This window comes from Genypterus blacodes, unplaced genomic scaffold (genome assembly GCF_046128005.1).
Source record: "Genypterus blacodes isolate CSIRO-AG114 ecotype Tasmania unplaced genomic scaffold, CSIRO-AGI_Gbla_v1 ptg000118l_1, whole genome shotgun sequence".
Taxonomy (NCBI): Eukaryota; Metazoa; Chordata; class Actinopteri; order Ophidiiformes; family Ophidiidae; genus Genypterus; species Genypterus blacodes.
The window spans coordinates 1-18,043 of NW_027466921.1; the positions used below are offsets into that span (position 1 = coordinate 1).

At 48.1% G+C, this 18,043-nt stretch overlaps 2 protein-coding genes across 2 annotated transcripts; both read left to right on the forward strand.

Moving 5' to 3' along the window:
* Positions 1 to 4,295: 4,295 nt before the first annotated feature.
* On the forward strand, positions 4,296 to 8,905 carry LOC143009810 (BCL-6 corepressor-like). The gene is made up of 5 exons (XM_076161885.1): positions 4,296 to 4,861; positions 4,958 to 5,103; positions 7,054 to 7,131; positions 7,366 to 7,519; positions 7,734 to 8,905. Exons 1-5 carry the CDS (start codon positions 4,545 to 4,547, stop codon positions 8,062 to 8,064), a joined length of 1,026 nt encoding a protein of 341 aa, XP_076018000.1. The 5' UTR covers positions 4,296 to 4,544; the 3' UTR covers positions 8,065 to 8,905.
* Positions 8,906 to 12,628: 3,723 nt separating this feature from the next.
* Positions 12,629 to 17,500, forward strand: atp6ap2 (ATPase H+ transporting accessory protein 2). The gene is made up of 9 exons (XM_076162018.1): positions 12,629 to 12,744; positions 13,466 to 13,596; positions 14,944 to 15,072; positions 15,245 to 15,340; positions 15,421 to 15,558; positions 15,667 to 15,720; positions 15,805 to 15,954; positions 16,041 to 16,160; positions 16,600 to 17,500. The coding sequence occupies exons 1-9, from the start codon at positions 12,669 to 12,671 to the stop codon at positions 16,792 to 16,794; spliced, it is 1,089 nt and encodes a 362-aa protein (XP_076018133.1). The 5' UTR covers positions 12,629 to 12,668; the 3' UTR covers positions 16,795 to 17,500.
* The last annotated feature ends 543 nt before the right edge of the window (positions 17,501 to 18,043 follow it).

An 18,043-nucleotide genomic window follows, 5' to 3' on the forward strand; every position in this document is an offset into this window, starting at 1 on the left:
TGTCCAGTCTCAACCTTCAGTTCCTTCTTCTCGTGTGTGTGATCCATTTTTATGGCCAGCAGAGGTATCTTCACACAAGTGTAAATAGGTGCGGGTATCTTTTGTTACTCATTAACGGGCTGCTTTATTGTTGTGTGCGTGTGTTTTTGTTGAACATATTTATGATGATACGTGCGTGCGTGTGTGTGCGCGTGTGTGTCCTTGGTAATGTGTGTGAGTCAGTAGGAGAGTGAGAGTGTGAATGAGAGGTAAGCACTGGGAGTATAATCGCGTTCTAATGGCCCTCTAATGTGCCGTGGTGACTGTGGTTAGCAGTGGCGGCGGCTGTTTTTTCTCCCTCGCACACACACACACACGCACACACTCAAACGCTGCGCACGCGTGCCGCCGTGCACGCACGGGGGAGACACACATAAACGCTCACACACACACACACACCGGGTGCAGCGCAGCAGCAGGGCTCAGTCAGCCGTGCTGGAGAGAAGCAGGCTCGTCTCTCTGATTTATGCGTCGCTCTCCCCGAACGTTTTTTTCCCCTCCCTCCCTCCCGCTCTCCCCCCCTCCCTCCCCCCTCGCATTTTTCCCTTCCTTCGCTCCGTGTGTGGAGCTGGAGAGCGAGGGAGGGAGGGAGGGGGAGGAGAAAACCTGAGACTACACAAACAAGGCGCTGACCGCTGCGCAAACAACACCCCCGCCTTCCCTTTCCTCCCCCCTCCCTCCCTCTCTCTCTCTCCCTCTTTCTCTCTCTCTCTCCCTCTCTCTCTCAGGAAGCTCGTCTCTCACTGCCTGTGTGTGATAAGCCTGGGGCAGACCCCTGGGGCTCACACACACATACACACGCACACACACACACACATGGACGTGCGCAGAAAGACACACAAATTTATGCATACAGCCTCTCATACACACGCGCGCGCACACGCACAGAGCCTGTAGACACACAGAGCGCTCGTCTCACGCTGGTGTTTTAGCGCCGCAAGCGCAGGGCTTATCACACACAGACAGAGAGATATGGAGGCCTGAGGGACACACACGCACAGCTCACATGCTGGTTATGAAACACACACACACACACACACACACACACAGAGGAAAGCATACGTTGTGACCCAGTAAGCGCAGGCACAGGCATCCTTATGTGTTCTCAATATGCTGCCACAGACACACACACACACACACACACACACACACACACACACACACACACACTCTCGCTTCGTCCTCACTTCTGTCACACACCCACTCAGACCTCAGCACATGCCAACGCACCAAAATCACCTAATGCAGCACGAGCACGCACACGTGCGTGTTATTTAGGACGCGCACACACACTCTCTGTTCTCTATGCCCTGCCGACACTCTGCATATTTCATGTTCGTTTAGTTTTGCGATCCGTGCCTCTGCACATGAAAGCCTTTCTCTCTCTCTCTCTCTCTCTCTCTCTCTCTCTCTCTCTCTCTCTTTTTCTCTCTCTCTCTCTCTCTTTCTCTCTCTCTCTCTCCCTCTTCCTCTTCACTTTTATTCTCTCCCTCTCTCCCTCGTCTGCCTGGCTCTCGGAGCATTTGAAATGGTAATGAGCGGAGCTTCTGCGGATGTCTTCATCCCTTCGCTCTGCCTCTCCATCTCTCCAGCTCGTGCAGGGAAGGGGGGGGGGGGACCGGGGCCCCTCAGCTCTGCCCATTAAAAGCTCAGATAACGGCGCAATCTGTCATTTATTCCCCGACACACACACACACACACACATACACACACGCCGGCGTAAATCTCCGCTGATTTCCCTCCGCAAATCCGGTGTGCAAAGCAAACAGAGAAGGCAGCCCGGCTTGAGTCAGAGTCAGGCGCTGCTCTGCCCCCGGGTACCGAAATAATTGATTGCCCGGTTCCGGAGGTGTGTGTTGCTGTTCGGCATCGTATTGATCCAAAGTGAAAACATTCACGGTGAATGCATGTGTGCGGTTGGATTTGCGAGCGTGTATCGTCTGTGCGTGTGTTGGAGATTAATTATCGAATGTGTGTGTCTATTATCAGTCTACGCACGCACGCACGCACGCGGGCGTCTCATCTCGCGTGGACGTGTTGGGCAGCTTTTTGTCAGCTCGTCACATGCGCCACGCGAACGCATCATCAGCCGCAGATGTGACACGCAATTATACAGGCACGCAGGCGAGCAGCCGCGCGCGCTCTGATGAAGGCGGCACTGCAAGGGGTTAAATGTCTGAGTGATGCATTGATTGCAGTCGAGCGCAGGGAAGCATTCTAGAGAGGGAGATTAGAGGACGGAGGGAGAGAGAGCGAGGGAGGGAGGGGAAGGGGGGTGTCTCATTTTACTGCGGAGAAGTGTGTGTGTGTGTGTGTGTGTGTGTGTGTGTCTGGCGGGAAGCCGGGGCTCTCGTGCTAAGCTCCTCGCTCTCTCCCAGCGATATTAAACACGGCTCCGGAGGTTTAGCGCTACGCCTCCTCCACAGCCACGCACGCTCTCTCTCACACACAAACTCCACAGCCACACACATACATACACACACACACACACACCAATACACGTGCGCACACACATATACACGCACGCATGCTTAAGCGAGCTTCTTGCATATCAACACTCTCTGCCCGTCAGTCTCGCTAACACTTGCTCTCATTCAATCACACGCACAAGCGCGCACACACACACACACACACACACACACACACACACACACACACACACACACACACACACACGGAGCGAGTGGAATCCCCCAGAGGGGAGCTTCGGCACGACGCTCCTGAATCTCTCTCCAGCAGGCAAACAGAGTGCTGGCAGCGAGCGAAAACCAGTTAGAGCGTATTTCCCTCCCTCCCTCTCTCTCTCTCCCTCGCTCTCTCTCTCTCTCTCTCTCTCTCTCTCTCTCTCACTCTCTCGTTCTTGCTCACACTTGCTCACTTCTTTCCTCTCGACCGCGCTTTCCACATCCGCCCTTCTCACCCCCTCCCCTCCCCTCCCCACCCACCCAGCCACCCAGCCGGCTCTGATCGTCCCTGGTTCTCCCCCCCACACGATGAACCAGCACCGCCCGCTGCCCCCCTTTCATCTCCCGTCCTGATCAGAGCGGTAGAGCGGCGGACGGGCCTCGCTCTAGATTTCACCCGCAGATTCATTCGTCTGTCATCTGTTTGGGTGTTGCCGCTCGCTGCGCTACCCGTCTCCCTCTCTCCCCTCTTTCCCCCCTCCCTCTCTCTCTCGCCCTCTGTCAGCCTGTTTTCCCTCCGCCGCTTGGCTCTGGTTCTCCCTCCCTCGCCTCCCTCTCCCTCCATCCCCGCCGCCCCGCGCTGAGGGAGAAAGAGATAAACACTTGGACGAGATGGCAGGCTAGAATTAGCATAGAAATGGAAGTTTGGAGTCATTTCCCAGGTTTAGATGAGCCGCTCTGCCCCTTCGGCAAAGGACTGCGAGCAGGACGGTGCCGCTACGAGTGTGTATGTGTGTGTCTGTGGATGTGCAAGTTCAGCGGCGGCGGCGGCGGCGGCGGGCGATATATATATTTATTATTATTATTACCATTAGGGCCGCGCGATTTGCTCAGAAATTCAAATTGCGGCAATTGCAACTGCTATTGCGATGGCGGTTTTTGCTCTGCGGTGGTTTACTCGCCGTGTGTGTGTCTTGTCTCTATGCCAACAAAGTATTTATAGGATTATCCTGCTAAAAATATTTCACCTGCATTTCAGGAGCGCACCTTCGGCACGGTCCCCTAACCGCGACGCGACTTCCTCTCAGGCAGGCCGCGGCGCATTCAGGAGCGCGAGCCTCCACCGGGCCAGCTGTGGGATTACAGTAATTACCCAGCATGCCACAGCGCCCCTCGCGCTGTTTATATATTTATATAAATCAGAGCCGCTCACTGGGTTTTTTATGTTGGTAAACTGCCAAATTTTGATTACGCCTCGAATTCGCTCGATTGTTCCACGGGAGGTTGCGTGTTCCCGATGGGGCCTCAAACGCATCGCCACAGTGCCAGACTCGCCCCTGGGCCTGATCTCACTCTTCTTCCATCTGTGGGTTTCCTCTCCCGGCTCGGTAACCGGAGCTCCTGCTGCAGTCCGGTGAGAACCAGTCTGACGGCCCAAACTGTCGCCGCCGCCGCGCTCAGACAAGCCGCTTCCAGCTCTTGAGCGCCGCTATCAAACCTCTTTGTGTTCTCCCTCTATTGTGCCGGGTCCAACCGTAAAGACTGGCAGCCGGCACGGCGTCCAGGCCAGGCCCGACCGTGGCACGCAGACCCACACACCCACACAAACACACACACACACACACACACACACACACACACACACACACACTCACACACACAGTGCACGCTCAAACGGATTCTGGCAGCTTAGGACCAGTTGAGTCATACTTAGTCTCCTAGCTGTGTTTTGACGCCAGCAATAGCATTATGGAGCTTTTGTGCGCATGTGTGTGTGTGCGTGTGTGTATGTGCGTGTCTGTCCTGCAGAGGAACGCGCTCAGTTCCTCCCTTCCCTAATTTCTGTCCCACAGGATCTGCGCGGGGAAGAACTGTTTGCATATGTGTCTGCTCCATCTGTGTGTTTGGTCTTGCTGGGTTGTCAACACACTTACACACAGTCACACACACACAGACACACACACACACACACACACAGTCTCACGCATACGCACTCGTTCTAAACCCTCCTCCCCCGTCTGCTCTTTTCAGGAGGTGGTGTTGTACTGTCTGGAGAACAGAGTGTGTGAGGTGAATCACAGGGACTACGCCGGTTACTGCGCCCTGCATGAGGCCTGCGCCCGCGGCTGGCTCAGCATCGTCCAGCACCTGCTAGAGTACGGCGCCGACATCAACTGCAGCGCGCAGGACGGCACAAGGTACGTACACACACTCACACACGCTGTACACACACACACACGAAGCATGCACCTTCACAGAGAGAGTTTGACAGCGGATGCTTGTTGCACCTCCAGGCCGATTCACGACGCGGTGGAGAACGACCACCTGGACGTGGTGCGAGTGCTGCTGTCGTACGGCGCCGACCCCACGCTGGCCACGTACGCCGGCCGGGGCCTGCTGAAGATGACGCACAGCGAGGGCATGGAGCGCTTCCTCACCGGTACGATTTCACATACACACACACCCGCCAACACCGCCGCTGCCTGCTGTTCCTTTCCCTCATCCGCTGTGCGCACACACACTGACACGCACACATCTCTGAATCAATCACAGATGACACCCCTCCCCCCACACACACATGCGCGCACACGCACACACTCACTCACACACCGGGAACAGAGTAGAGCAGAAACTCCGGCGCTTAAATGTGATTGTGTTGTTTTTAATTATGAGGCAGCAGGCGCGTTAGAGAGCCGTTACGGTGGGAAACGGTTAAATGGTTGGAAAGATCAGTCAACACCGCCCGCCGTCGCCGCCGCTCCCGCCTTGGCTTGCTCGCTGTTTGCTGTTCTTTCACCGCTCTGACCTCTGCGCAACCTGCCGGTGCGTGTCCCTCCTCCCCCGTTAAGCCCTCGTCCTCCGCCGGAGCTGCTGCGAGACACGTCCTTCTCTGTCATCTGGTTTCCCCTCCCTCCCTCTCTCTCTCCCTCCCTCCTCCCCCTCCCTCTCCCCCGCCCTCCTCCCCCTCCCCCGACCACCTGTTAGACGGGGAGTCTCAGCCCGTCGGGTTGCGTGCTGCCGCCTCTGAGCTCCTCTATCTGGTTACTTAGCAACGCCAACTGTGTTTGCTCAGCGTACGTGCGGAAATGGGCTTCGCTCCGGCTGGAGACTGCTTTTGTATGTGTGTGCGTGTGTGTGTGTGTGTGTGTTTTCACGCTAAGGCTCTGACGTGGGCCATATCTGGGGCGTATGCGCGTGCGCGTGTGTGTGTGTGTGTGTGTATGTGTGTGTGTTTGGTGCGAGGGCTTTTTTTAATGTTTGTAGATGAGACAACACGAGCGAGCGCCTGTGTTCTGTGTACAGTAGGAGGAAATGAAAACACGGCGGTCACGTGTGAGGCCCGACGCTTCCTGCCGCTCTGCCGCCGCTTAATATTACACGCACGCCTAACTAGTTAAAATCAATTACCCGCGGAAGAACAGAGGCCCGGGCGAGGAAGAGACAGATGTGAGATAAAACGATCATACACGCGGAGAGGAAAACACAGGTGGAAGTTCACGGCCGACAGAGTGACGAACAGGTTTGATGCGAACGGGAGATTTATCGTCGACGGCGGGGAGGATGGTGTCGAATCTTGAAAGAGGGAGAGAGGGCGGATGGATGGATCGATGGAGGAATAGCCTGCCAGCTAGACTGACAGGAGAGAGGGAGAGAGAGAGGAGGGTGGAGAGGAGAGAGAGAGAGAGAGAGAGAGAGAGAGAGAGAGAGAGAGAGAGAGATTGCTGCCCTCCCTCCACCTGGTCCCACTCATCTGGAGGCTGTTAATCCCTCCAAACACACACCAGACGCCCCACGCCTCAGCACTGGCACAAAGCCCAGCTCTCGCTCTGTGTGTGTGTGTGTCTCTGTGTGAGTGTGTGTTTGAGTGATTGCGTGCGTAGACGTGCGTGCTGAACACACACTCTCTTGCTGCGTGCGCTTATCCCGCTCCCTTTGCCTGTTTGTTTCCAGCTCTCTCTCTTCCTCTCTCTCTCTGTGTGTGCGTGTGTACGTGCGTGCGTGTGTGTGGTTTGTGTGCGAGACTGTGTGTGGTTCTGATTTGATTCCTGGCAGCCGTCTGTAGCTCCGGTCTGTACTGAGCCAGCTCTAACCCAGCGGAGACAGTCGCTCTCCTCCCCTGTGGTACAGCCGCTGGCCCCCATCATCACCCCCCCCCCCCCCCCCCCCCCCCCCCCAAACATTTGCTCTGTTTGTTTGTCTCTTTCTCTCTCGCGGCCCCTCCTCCTCCTCCTCCTCCCACTGCCCTCTCTCTGTTCCGCCGCGCTCTTTATCCGTTTTTCTCCGGTGGTCTCCCCCGGGCGCCCCGCCCCCCCCCCCCCCCCCCCCCCCCCCTCCTCCCTCATCCTGGGCTCTTGAATGACGTGCTCTTCCTCTCCTCTTCCTCCCTCAGATTACTTTGCCGACCTCCAGGGCCGCATAGACGACGACCCCGGGCTCTTTTGGGAATTCTACGGCAGCTCGGTGTGCGGTGAGTGTCGTGATGGAAGAGTTTGACTTCATGAACAGCCGGAGCCCCAAAATGTCTGCTTGATAAATGAACAAAATCATTCATGATAATTTATTTAAATTTCTGTAATTACTTTTTCTATTCAGTTACTAATTGGTCATTTCTTGCGTGCAGTCCTAATTTTTTAAATGTCTACGATGCCAACTGACTTTCATATTTCCTTCCCCTGTGTATGTGTGTGTGTGTGTATATCAGAGTCTGGTGAGGAGGGCAGTGTGTATGACATCCTGGCAGACCCCCCTGGTCCAGAGGACGAAGAGGAAGATGATAAGAGGGAGCTGTTTGAGTTTGAGTTCTCTGACCGACCTCTGCTGCCCTGCTACAACATCCAAGTGTCCCTCTCCCAGGGGTGAGCTTTGTGTGTGTGTGTGTGTGTGTGTGTGTGTGTGTGTGTGTGTGTGTGTGTGTGTGTGTGTGTGTGTGTGTGTGTGTGTGTGTGTGTGTGTGTGTGTGTGTGTGTGTGTGTGTGTGTGTGTGTGTGTGTGTGTGTGTGTGTGTGTGTGTGTGTGTCCGCCCGTCTGTTGGGTGTCTCGTCTAAACACTGGTTGTTTTCCCTCCGCCAGGCCTCGGAACTGGCTGCTCCTGTCCGACGTGCTCCGGCGCCTGCGCATGTCGGCGCGAGGCTTCAGACAGACGTTCCCGCACATGGAGGTGGTGACGGTGGCCGAGGCCGAGTTCTACAGACAGGCCTCACTGTCGCAGCTCTTCACCTGCCCGGAGGAGCTTGAGGGCTTCCAGCCGGACAGCAAGGAGCTGCTGGACCTGGTGGAGGACAGCGGCGAGCTGGCCGCCCTGCTGGGCTCCACGCTGGAGTGCCTGGACGACCGCTGGGAGCAGCCGGGGGACAAACTCAAAAACAAAATGAAGGCCGTCGGCAAGCTGGGCTCGTCCTGACCCCCGAGTACCGCCGAACACACAGAGTCCGCTCGGACATCGGTTTGTTTCAGACCCGAGCGAGGGACCTTAGCCCGACTCTAAGTTCCTGCGTCTCAGCCGGGTCTGGACCAGCACCGGTGCACTGTACAGATGAACTGACCTGCTGGCTGACAGGGCTGCTGAAACGTTTGCCTGCATTAACGGAGGATCAGTAAATATGTGACTCAATAGACTTAATAATTTGTCTTATTTTTATAAATTAATATATGTATAAACACATAAATAAATACATAAATAAATCTATATATAGATATATATAAATCAATAACGAGAGATGTTTTTTCTTTGACATGTTGCTCACGACTTCTCTGAAAGCTTTTGTATGACAAACAGAGGAGAGGAGCCATGTTGTTGATGGGATGAAGTGTGAACACACAGCGTGTTGTGCATGTGTGTGTCTGTACAGGACAGAATACTCAGTCTGTGCTATTGAATGTGGCATTTGTGTTTATAGGAAGCACATGATGTCCTGTTTTTTTCCTGCTCAGACTTTTGCGCTCGCTTGAGCCTCAGGGGCTGTTTTTTGTTCTTATTTTAACATATGTGCAAATGTTGCTTCCAATTTAGCCTCTAATTTAACACGCAGGACTACAGAATTGTTTGTATAGTAAAGTTTTAAGATAATGTTGATATTCACCCTTCAGCACAGAGCTTGTATATAACTGGGAAGCTACTGCAGTAAAGTAATTTTTGGTGTGTTCATTTTTTGTTTTAACTTTGTAATTAAAATATCTCATAATTTGTATTTATATTTTACAAAAGAAGTTGCTTTAAAATAAATATACAAACTGCAAGATGACGTACGTGTTCCGCTCGTCACTCTGCCCGCTCCGGCCCGTAAACACGCGTGTCAAACTTTTGGGTTCGTATTTACACGGTCATACAGTGCCACCCATCGGAAGGTTTCGGGACTGCAGTTTGTTATTGCAGCCGGAACGGAACAAACCCGCCAACATCTCCGCCGCTCGCGCGGTGTGATGAAATGTTTTGACTCACAGCGCCCCCCAGTGGCCAGTAAGTGAACGCTCAAGTGTGCGTGTCCAAATTGAGGAACGATCATTTAATTGGACTAAAGAGGATTTATTGTTTTTGTTTTTTATTATATTTTCTTAAAAATGCCTCCACCAATGTTTAATAGCTCAAGTGATATGATTTTAAACATGAAGGCATTTGCAGATACTGGATTTAACTCTGAACTCTGAATTTTAGGTTTCATTTGTCAGCATATGAAAACTACTGTGCTGAGGCTTTTCTGGCTGGGAAATCTGTGAAATCACCAACATGAGGAATCCTCTGCGGCGTCACTGAGGCTGCTGTCTTTGATGTAGAACAGCTCTCTATAATTTAATAAAGCTCTTAATACAGTCTCTACATTCTGAATGGTGCTCGTCATCACCCAGAAACCAGTCTGATGTGTAAAATCAGCAAAGTCTTCCTCTTAATCCATTTTCTTTGGCTTCATTCTTTGTTTTAGATTTAGGGTGGAATAGGACGGGTGCCAACGGATCCCTGGTTAGCTGCCAAGATGTGGACCTAAACTAAATCAGCTTCAAGTGATGCATTACCTGACGGCGGCAACCCAGACCCATAAATTAGACCTCTGGGGGTAACCGCCCTTTACGGAACTCCGGCAAAGATGATCAGACTCCGGGGTAATCTGGACTCTTCCTGTGTTTATAACGTAGCCAGGGATGTGCAGAGAGCTCGGTTCATTCAGCAGCAGATCTTTAGAATGAAAGCGAAGCGTCTGAAGCAGAGTCGGCCCTGTTTTGCATACCCGGCTAAAGGTCAGGCGGTGACTTGAGCCTGTCAGTCATCTCATTGAGGCTGGAAGAAGCATTTCCGTCAAACCCTGGGGCAGAAGGTGAAGAAGGGTCACCGTCATTAAGAGCTCCTCTTTGACCAACAGCCCTCCTTGGTGAACAGCAGGATCAGGTCATCTTAAAGCTGAACACCCTCACTATAAGCCCTTTAAAAAACCTGCTGCTGACGTCATGCAGGTGAAAAAAGCACATTACCCTATATAACGCTGTCTGTTCCTCTGTTTCATTCCTTCCAAACTGCTCTGCGATTGTGTAGTTCATCGTTATTAAGCATTGCCAACATCAATTTGGAAAATTAAATAGATAAATGGATGTTAGTCATTTAAAGATTTCTAAACCCTGTTGTGGGAAGTTTTTGTGAGAATCCAGACTAATGTAATGAGACTGTGGTCTCCGTTCTCCTCCAATCCTCACAGACCCGTCCAATGAATCATTCAATAACTGATGACTGTTTTGTTAGTTGGGGATTTTGTTTTGGAGGAATTTAAATCAACCAATTTCATTATATTCAATGTCTCAATCCGCAACAAAGCTGTGATATAGTATTTTGCAATATTTTATGTTTTACTGTGCGTACTGAACAGCTGGTTGTCATTCTGTCAGGCTTTGGAGATGGGATGACGTTTGAGTCCCATACTTATGCGCCTCTTAAATCATCTTAGTCTCCTCTTATTTCTCTGTTTCTATTCTCTTGTAGTTCAGTCCTTCACATTCACTGTTTTGCTCTCTGTCTGGTTTCAAGAGTGGCCATTGCACTGAAACGGCCCTCCTGACAGCAGTGGAGAGCCCAAAGTCAGCTAACCAACTGCTCTTGTCATTTTGATGGACCCGTCAGCTGCCACTGACATAGTGGATCAACACATCCTGCATCCACTCACGCTGGATCAGTTCTCTGCTACCGGGGCGCCTCAGGGATCAGTTCTAGGGCCCATTCCCTTCTGAGTATACATCCTATTTTGTAGGTGCGGTTATACTCAGTCGGGTAATATTCATAGTTCTGCGTCTACAAAGATTGATTTGCTAGACAACATTTGCATGATTAATTTATATATTTATCCATTATTAATGCATTAAATATTATTGTTTGTTTATAGAAGTTTTTCAGATTTTTTTCACAGATATATTTTATTGATGTGAATCTGAAATATTTACAGAGAAATGTGTCACAGGAAAATAAATACAAATAACCAGTGCAAATATTTTGGACAAAAGAAAATGTTCATCTCCCAAAATCTATGTGTCACTGCAGGTAAACAGAAGCTCACTTGTCTCCTTGTCCATCTCACAATCACTGTCTGTCCTCCTGAAATAAATCAAAACATCACACATTTGGTTCTACAGATGCACAAATGTTGATTGAATAAAGATGAAGATGAGGAGTGCAGTATGTGAAGGCTCTATTTCCTCTCCATCTGCTCTGCTGAGGAACTCTCTCATCCCGGCTATAGTGCTGAGATGGTAGTATTACTAATGTGGCCACTGAAGGTCAAGTCTCCATCCAATGTTACATCACTTTGGTTTTTGTAGTGTTGTCGAACGTCGGATGGGACAGATATGAACGTTTATTGAAATGTCAATCTGTGCTTCTCTGGACCTGAGATAGTGAAATGACTGACTGGTTGCCAGCTAACCAAAAAGAGTAATGAGTCGTAGTTTGGCGAATAGAGGAATTCTGGGCTATGATAGTTAGACATGCACATGAATTTAAGCTTGAATATTTTTATGTTGATTTATTGCCTTTATACATGAGGGGACACTTTCATAAGAAAATTATATCTCAGCGATGAAAATTCCCATCTGTGCTGTTGTAAAGTGTAAACCAAAGAGCTGGTTTTATTTAGCAATAGATTCTAATAAATACATTTTCTTTTTTTTTATAGCTGCCACAAGCCTGATGTCTTGTTGGCTTTATGTTGTGGATAGTGAAGTTAAGGCAATTTTCCAGATTGTGGACATAAAGTTTAGAACCGTGAGGACGCCTGACACAAAAATCATAAAAAAGGTCTCTTTATTATATTAGGTGGCGTTCAAGTACACAGGCTTTCCTCTGTGTTATTACAGTTGAATCAGTCCAGCGCACTGCTGCATTGGCTTACAGCAAATATTTCAATATTTCATTAACTTTGTTTCCTGTGATGAGAAAACAAAAATGCATTATAAAAACATACTCACCAGTGAATCAGGTCCAAATGCTTATACAGGTGCTTGTAATCTCTACCCAAAAAATATAGAAATATGTTATATTTATACATTTTAACTGTGAAGAGACAAGATGAAATGACTGGGTTGTTATGTGTGACATGAATGAAACCCTTGGAATTGGCTGAGGGGCTTTCTTTCAGTTTAGAATAGATAGATAATTAAAAGTACAAAGAAAAGAAAGGACAAGACGTTCGTGTAACCCATTTTATTAACCGGACTAACAGAATTCCAACTGGTTCGGATGGTTTCGATTCATAATTGTGCCACTAGGGGGCGCACTGAGTAACACCTGTAGTGCTGAGAACCCCAGTTTGAGACCATTTAATGTATTTACTGACTGAATTAATTCATCTAAGCTTCACCAAATTTACAAAATAAAACATTTGTGCTGCCATTTAAGCAAAACGGTGTCATTGTTCCGATGTGAAGCTCTTAAAGGCGAGAAAATGTGTTTAACACTGACGGCACCGCGATAACGCCCTCGACCAACTCTTCTCCCAGAGTCCTTTGCGGCGCCGTGTGACGTCGAGTCAGCTGATGTGTGCTGTAGCAAGGAGAAAGATGGAGGCTGTCTTTACTGCGGCGTTTTTGCTCTGCTTCCTCGGCGCCCCTGGTAAGAGAAGAGCCGCTGTTGACATCTCACTCTTGTCTTTTAATCGAACTCTTTGTCGGGCTAATTTTGATAAATGGTGACAAGCTGGTTTTAGTGCCGTGGATCAAAGCGTTAGCTCGGTGCTAACGTTAGCTCAGTCATTAACATATGAGAACACGGCTCATCTCCTAAATGTAGAGGTTAAACACATTTGTAGATAAATGTAATGAGTAATTTAATTATTTTCCTGTTTATTTGTATTGACTATCTGAATGCAGGTCCGCTGACGGGGCGGCCTGTCATGTGACCGCTTCCTCTTATTGCTCATCAGCCATCTGTCACGAGTTTATAACATCAAAGCTTTAAATATCGCACTATATATAAAATGACTTTGGATTGGACTATAACTGGGGCTTTATTAAACCTTCTTCTGCTATATTATAAGAGCAAAGCGCGTTGGTAGTTAAGAAAACGGTGTTATTTACACAACAGATGGTTTGGACTGGAGTCTTGACAGTTAAGCCTGAATTTGACATCACGATCCACCCTAGAAAATCCATATTTACACCTTTGCCTGTGTTGTATCAAAATCTCATATGTTTGTTGCCTGAGATTTGAATAAATGTAAGTGATGGTATGTTATTTTCTCATCAGGTCACATATTTAGTTGACATAATCACGGCTGACTGTATTTACACTGTGACTTTTCCAGTTTTACAATGTTTGACTTGTTTTTCTGTAGGCGTCCATGGAAACAGCTTAACAATCCTTGAGGCTCCAGACTTTGTCCACTTCCAGAAAGGAGACTGGCCCATCTCTGGGGAGAAGATCCCAGACCTGGTGGCCTTAACCATGGGCTTCTCTGTCCAACAGGTGCTGTATTATTGAGACCAGGCCTCACTGCTTTATTGTGGATGCCATAGCATCCTTAAACATCTCTTATTGTGGAGGCCATAGCATCCTTAAACATCTCTTATTGTGGAGGCCATATCATCCTTAAACATCTCTTATTGTGGAGGCCATAGCATCCTTAAACATATCTTATTGTGGAGGCCATAGCATCCTTAAACATCTCTTATTGTGGAGGCCATAGCATCCTTAAACATCTCTTATTGTGGAGGCCATAGCATCCTTAAACATCTCTTATTGTGGAGGCCATAGCATCCTTAAACATCTCTTATTGTGGAGGCCATAGCATCCTTAAACATATCTTATTGTGGAGGCCATAGCATCCTTAAACATCTCTTATTGTGGAGGCCATAGCATCCTTAAACAACTCTTATTGTGGAGGCCATAGCATCCTTAAACATCTCTTATTGTGGAGGCCATAGCATCCTTAAACATCTCTTATTGTGGAGGCCATAGCATCCTTAAACATCTCTTATTGTGGAGGCCATAGCATCCTTAAACATCTCTTATTGTGGAGGCCATACCAGCCTTAAACATCTCTTATTGTGGAGGCCATAGCATCCTTAAACATCTCTTATTGTGGAGGCCATAGCATCCTTAAACATCTCTTATTGTGGAGGCCATACCAGCCTTAAACATCTCTTATACTCATAGGTGAAAGAGATAAAGTGGACGTTCTGTGCTTAGAGTGAAGCGTCTGATTTGTTTCAGATGTTTTCAGAAGTAATATGTCATTGATTTGAATCAGGCTAGATGATACTTCCTTCAGGTATGCATGATGTCACTGGCTGCTGCTCACACCAGTGGCTGCAGACTTGTCAGCACCTAAGCGCCCCAGCTGCACAAATGATGCTGACTCAGCTGCTCCATGGCCTTGACACTTAGAGAATAGGGGAGGCGTCTCTCACACACACACACACACACACTACACACACACACACACACACACACACTGCAGTACATTGACTTCATTAAGTACTGTACTGGGACACACTTTGTTTTTGTCTGGCTGCTCCAAATTCCTTCCTTAGTTCAAAGACATAAGGGTTAGAAGAGATGGAAAGACTAAATTGCCTACAGGCTAATATGAAGTCATATATTGAATATATAAATGATCAAACAAAGAGTAAGAATGATCCTTAAAGCTTAAAGATGTGACGTGTGTGTGTGTGTGTGTGTGTGTGTGTGTGTGTGTGTGTGTGTGTGTGTGTGTGTGTGTGTGTGTGTGTGTGTGTGTGTGTGTGTGTGTGTGTGTGTGTGTGTGTGTGTGTGTGTGTGTGTGTGTGTGTGTGTGTGTGTGTGTGTCTGTAGGATCTGGCCTGGCCGGGTCTCCAGTCTGGTCCGTTGTTCCAGCGTCCTCGTGCTAACATGCTGGTGGTGGTGAGAGGGGCCGACAGCTTGGACCTGCCTCAGAATGTGGCCTCCTACCCCCTGGAGAATGTGAGTCAGGCATGATGGTGGATTATAAGGATATCCACCTTTTAGAAATGTCTAATCTATTACAAGATTATGTCTACATCAAATTGTTCCTTGATTGAGCGATTATGGGATTTCATCGCGGCGAAACAAATCCATTCAGTTTGTCAGCGGCTCTCCGTCTTCTTCCTTGCAGCCGGTGCCTTTCACCTTGGACAGTGTGGCGGAGACGGTGCACTCTCTGTTTGCAGAGGACACCCCTGTAGTGCTGCAGCTCGCCCCAAGTGAAGAGGTAATGAAAGTTACACCGAGACGGGACGTTTACAACACGAGTGCCGGTTAACCTGCAAAGCTTCCCCGTCTGTATTTTAGAGGCTGTACATGCTGGGCAAAGCCAACGCTGTGTTCGAGGACCTGCCGGTTACGCTGCAGCAGATCCGCGCCCGTCTGTCCCAGGATGGTTCTGTCCTGGCCTCCCTGCCCCTCAGCTCTCTCAGCCGTAACGCAGAGGTCAGACTTAACTACACCATCATAACGAATTTATCTGTCTATCTATCTCTATCTCTCTATCTGTCTACTTTCCTGTGTTATTTATCTGTTAATTCTGTTGCTTCCCAGGCTGATTTACTCTTCCTGTCTGAGGTCCAAGTCCTGCACGACATCACCGCTCTGGTAAGTGCTCCCTGCATTTCTCGCCTGAACAATCACCGAGGTTCCCGCCGTTGGACTAAGGTGTTTCCTCTGACCTGCCCGTAGCTGCACAGACACAGACATCTGGCCAAGGATCACTCCCCTGACCTGTACTCCCTGGAGCTCTCCGGTCTGGAGGAGCTGAGCCGGGTCTACGGCCAGGACTCGGCCCAGTATCGGGACGCCATCGCCATCCTGTCCTCTGTGCTGCAGAAGGTAACGAGGAGATCTGAGAGCGTTTGATCATCCATCTGAAATCATCGCTCTATTTATAACTGTGTGCATTTCCTCTTGTATTGTAGTTTGGGGAGGAGGTGTACAGTCTCTATGGCAACAGCGCTGTGGTGGAGATTGTCACTGTGAAAACCTTTGAGGCACCTTTGACCAGGAAGTCTCGTTCCATCCTGGAGTCCAAACAGATTGTAAGTCTGAAGCTCGCCTGCATGTGAACTGTTGACCAAGAATAATAAGAGGCTTCCATGTGCTGCCATTATAGTTATACAGTCTGTGAATACAATATATTAATGAATTTAAGTACTTTAATGTTAACTGACTAATATTACTATTAATACTTAATGATGCAATTACAGTATTTTGCAAAAGTTTATACTTCTAAAATAAAAAACTTCTGCAAAGCAATTGATTATTCAGAAATGAGAAAAACAAAAGAAAAAAACCCCAAACAAACTAATTTGCAGTAAAAAGCTACAAATTAATCAGATCAGTGAAATAATTACGTAGAAAAAAAAATTGTGAACAGTCAATAAATTGTAAATAACTATTTGGCTCATTTAAAATGTAGCACTGTTTTTGTGATTTATATATTTAGTAATTTAAGTCTTATTTTTAAAATGTTTGCAGAGTAAGGCAGCGACTCCATACAACCTGGCCTACAAGTACAACTTCCAGTACGCCGTCATCTTCAACATCGTTCTATGGCTGATGATTGTTCTGGCCCTCGCTGTCATCGCCATCTCCTACAACCTCTGGAACATGGACCCCGGATATGACAGCATCATCTACAGGATGACCAATCAGAAGATCAGGATGGACTAAATCCTGCCCGTCAACACGCCAGCTGTCCAATTAGATCGCCTTCCATCAGTGTTTGTGTTGGTTTGTGAGGAAGTGTTTAGTGAGAAACCTGCCGTAGAGCACGTCAGGATTATGGACATAATCCCTGCAATACCCAACTATAAAAATGGCTACTTCCTGGAGTAATTGGCTCAGTAGCGTTACCATAGAAACGGAAGCCTCAAACGCCCTCAATCTTCTCTTACTGCAGCAGAGTTCTCCAATTTTCCTGCGTATAGACGTCTTCAGTTACCTCATCCTCTGGTGGTGAACACACTGAACTAAATCACAGTCCCTCCATTTAGCCACACGGCTCATCTCATTCCTTATGTGTTTTACGCAACTGTGGTTTCATTTTCTATCCTAATAATATTGTGATGTTTGAAATAAGATTTGTGTGGCCTCCGTGTGCAGTTGTTGTTGTGCTCCTCTCAATGTGTGAAAAGGTCTTAAGTTAAGTTAACTTCATTTGTATATATTGAAAATGCAAATGCAACTTTATGAGAAACTGTTGTAATGTTATTGTGAAAAGATTTGTGCAATGTTTTTCCTAGCTTTGCTTCATTCTGCTTTAAATCTGAACTGTAAAAGTGACGGAGTGCTAAATTAAATGGTCATAAACTTTATCAGGATTGGATGATGCTCTGTAAATGGCAACAGAATAAGAGATAATAAATTATTACATGGACCACCGTGATTTTGTGTCCTCTGTTGTCCTCAGTCTCATTGCATCAGGATGTGATGACGTTCCCCTGGCAACCGCTGCTCCTCTGGTGACCGGCAGGCCTGGATAACAGCGGCTCCTCTTATTTCCGAGTCCTTTCATTCGTTCTTCACGCCTCATTTCCATCAACACTTCATTCCTTTTGTTTTCATTTGTGAACATAATGTATTGTAGAACCACTAAGAGTAACTGGTTTTGGACCTAAAAGTTGGTTGCTACGAGGAACTACAGAATGACAAGAAGACATATTTTATTTGACCAGTTAGTATTTATGTGATGGGGATGGACCATAAAGTCAGGCAGACAAGGTTAGAATTGGTAATGTTAATGTGTTAATGTCACAATGAGAAGGAAGGTGTGGGGGTGAAAGCCTCATGGGATATATTGTTGAATGCAAACAAAACAATTATTTTCTCTTGGATGACAGGAGAGGGTGATCAATCGATATTATAACCAAAAATATCCGTTGGCTTTTATAAATTAAATAGTTGATAACATTTTTTCACA

Coding starts and splice junctions, on each gene's coding strand:
- LOC143009810 (XM_076161885.1), top strand. CDS start 4,545: ATGTGTCTGCTCCATCTGTGTGTTTGGTCTTGCTGGGTTGTCAACACA. Junction 4,862..4,957: donor AGCGCGCAGGACGGCACAAG/GTACGTACACAC, acceptor TTGCACCTCCAG/GCCGATTCACGACGCGGTGG. Junction 5,104..7,053: donor CATGGAGCGCTTCCTCACCG/GTACGATTTCAC, acceptor TTCCTCCCTCAG/ATTACTTTGCCGACCTCCAG.
- atp6ap2 (XM_076162018.1), top strand. CDS start 12,669: ATGTGTGCTGTAGCAAGGAGAAAGATGGAGGCTGTCTTTACTGCGGCG. Junction 15,341..15,420: donor AGCTCGCCCCAAGTGAAGAG/GTAATGAAAGTT, acceptor TCTGTATTTTAG/AGGCTGTACATGCTGGGCAA. Junction 16,161..16,599: donor TCCTGGAGTCCAAACAGATT/GTAAGTCTGAAG, acceptor AAATGTTTGCAG/AGTAAGGCAGCGACTCCATA.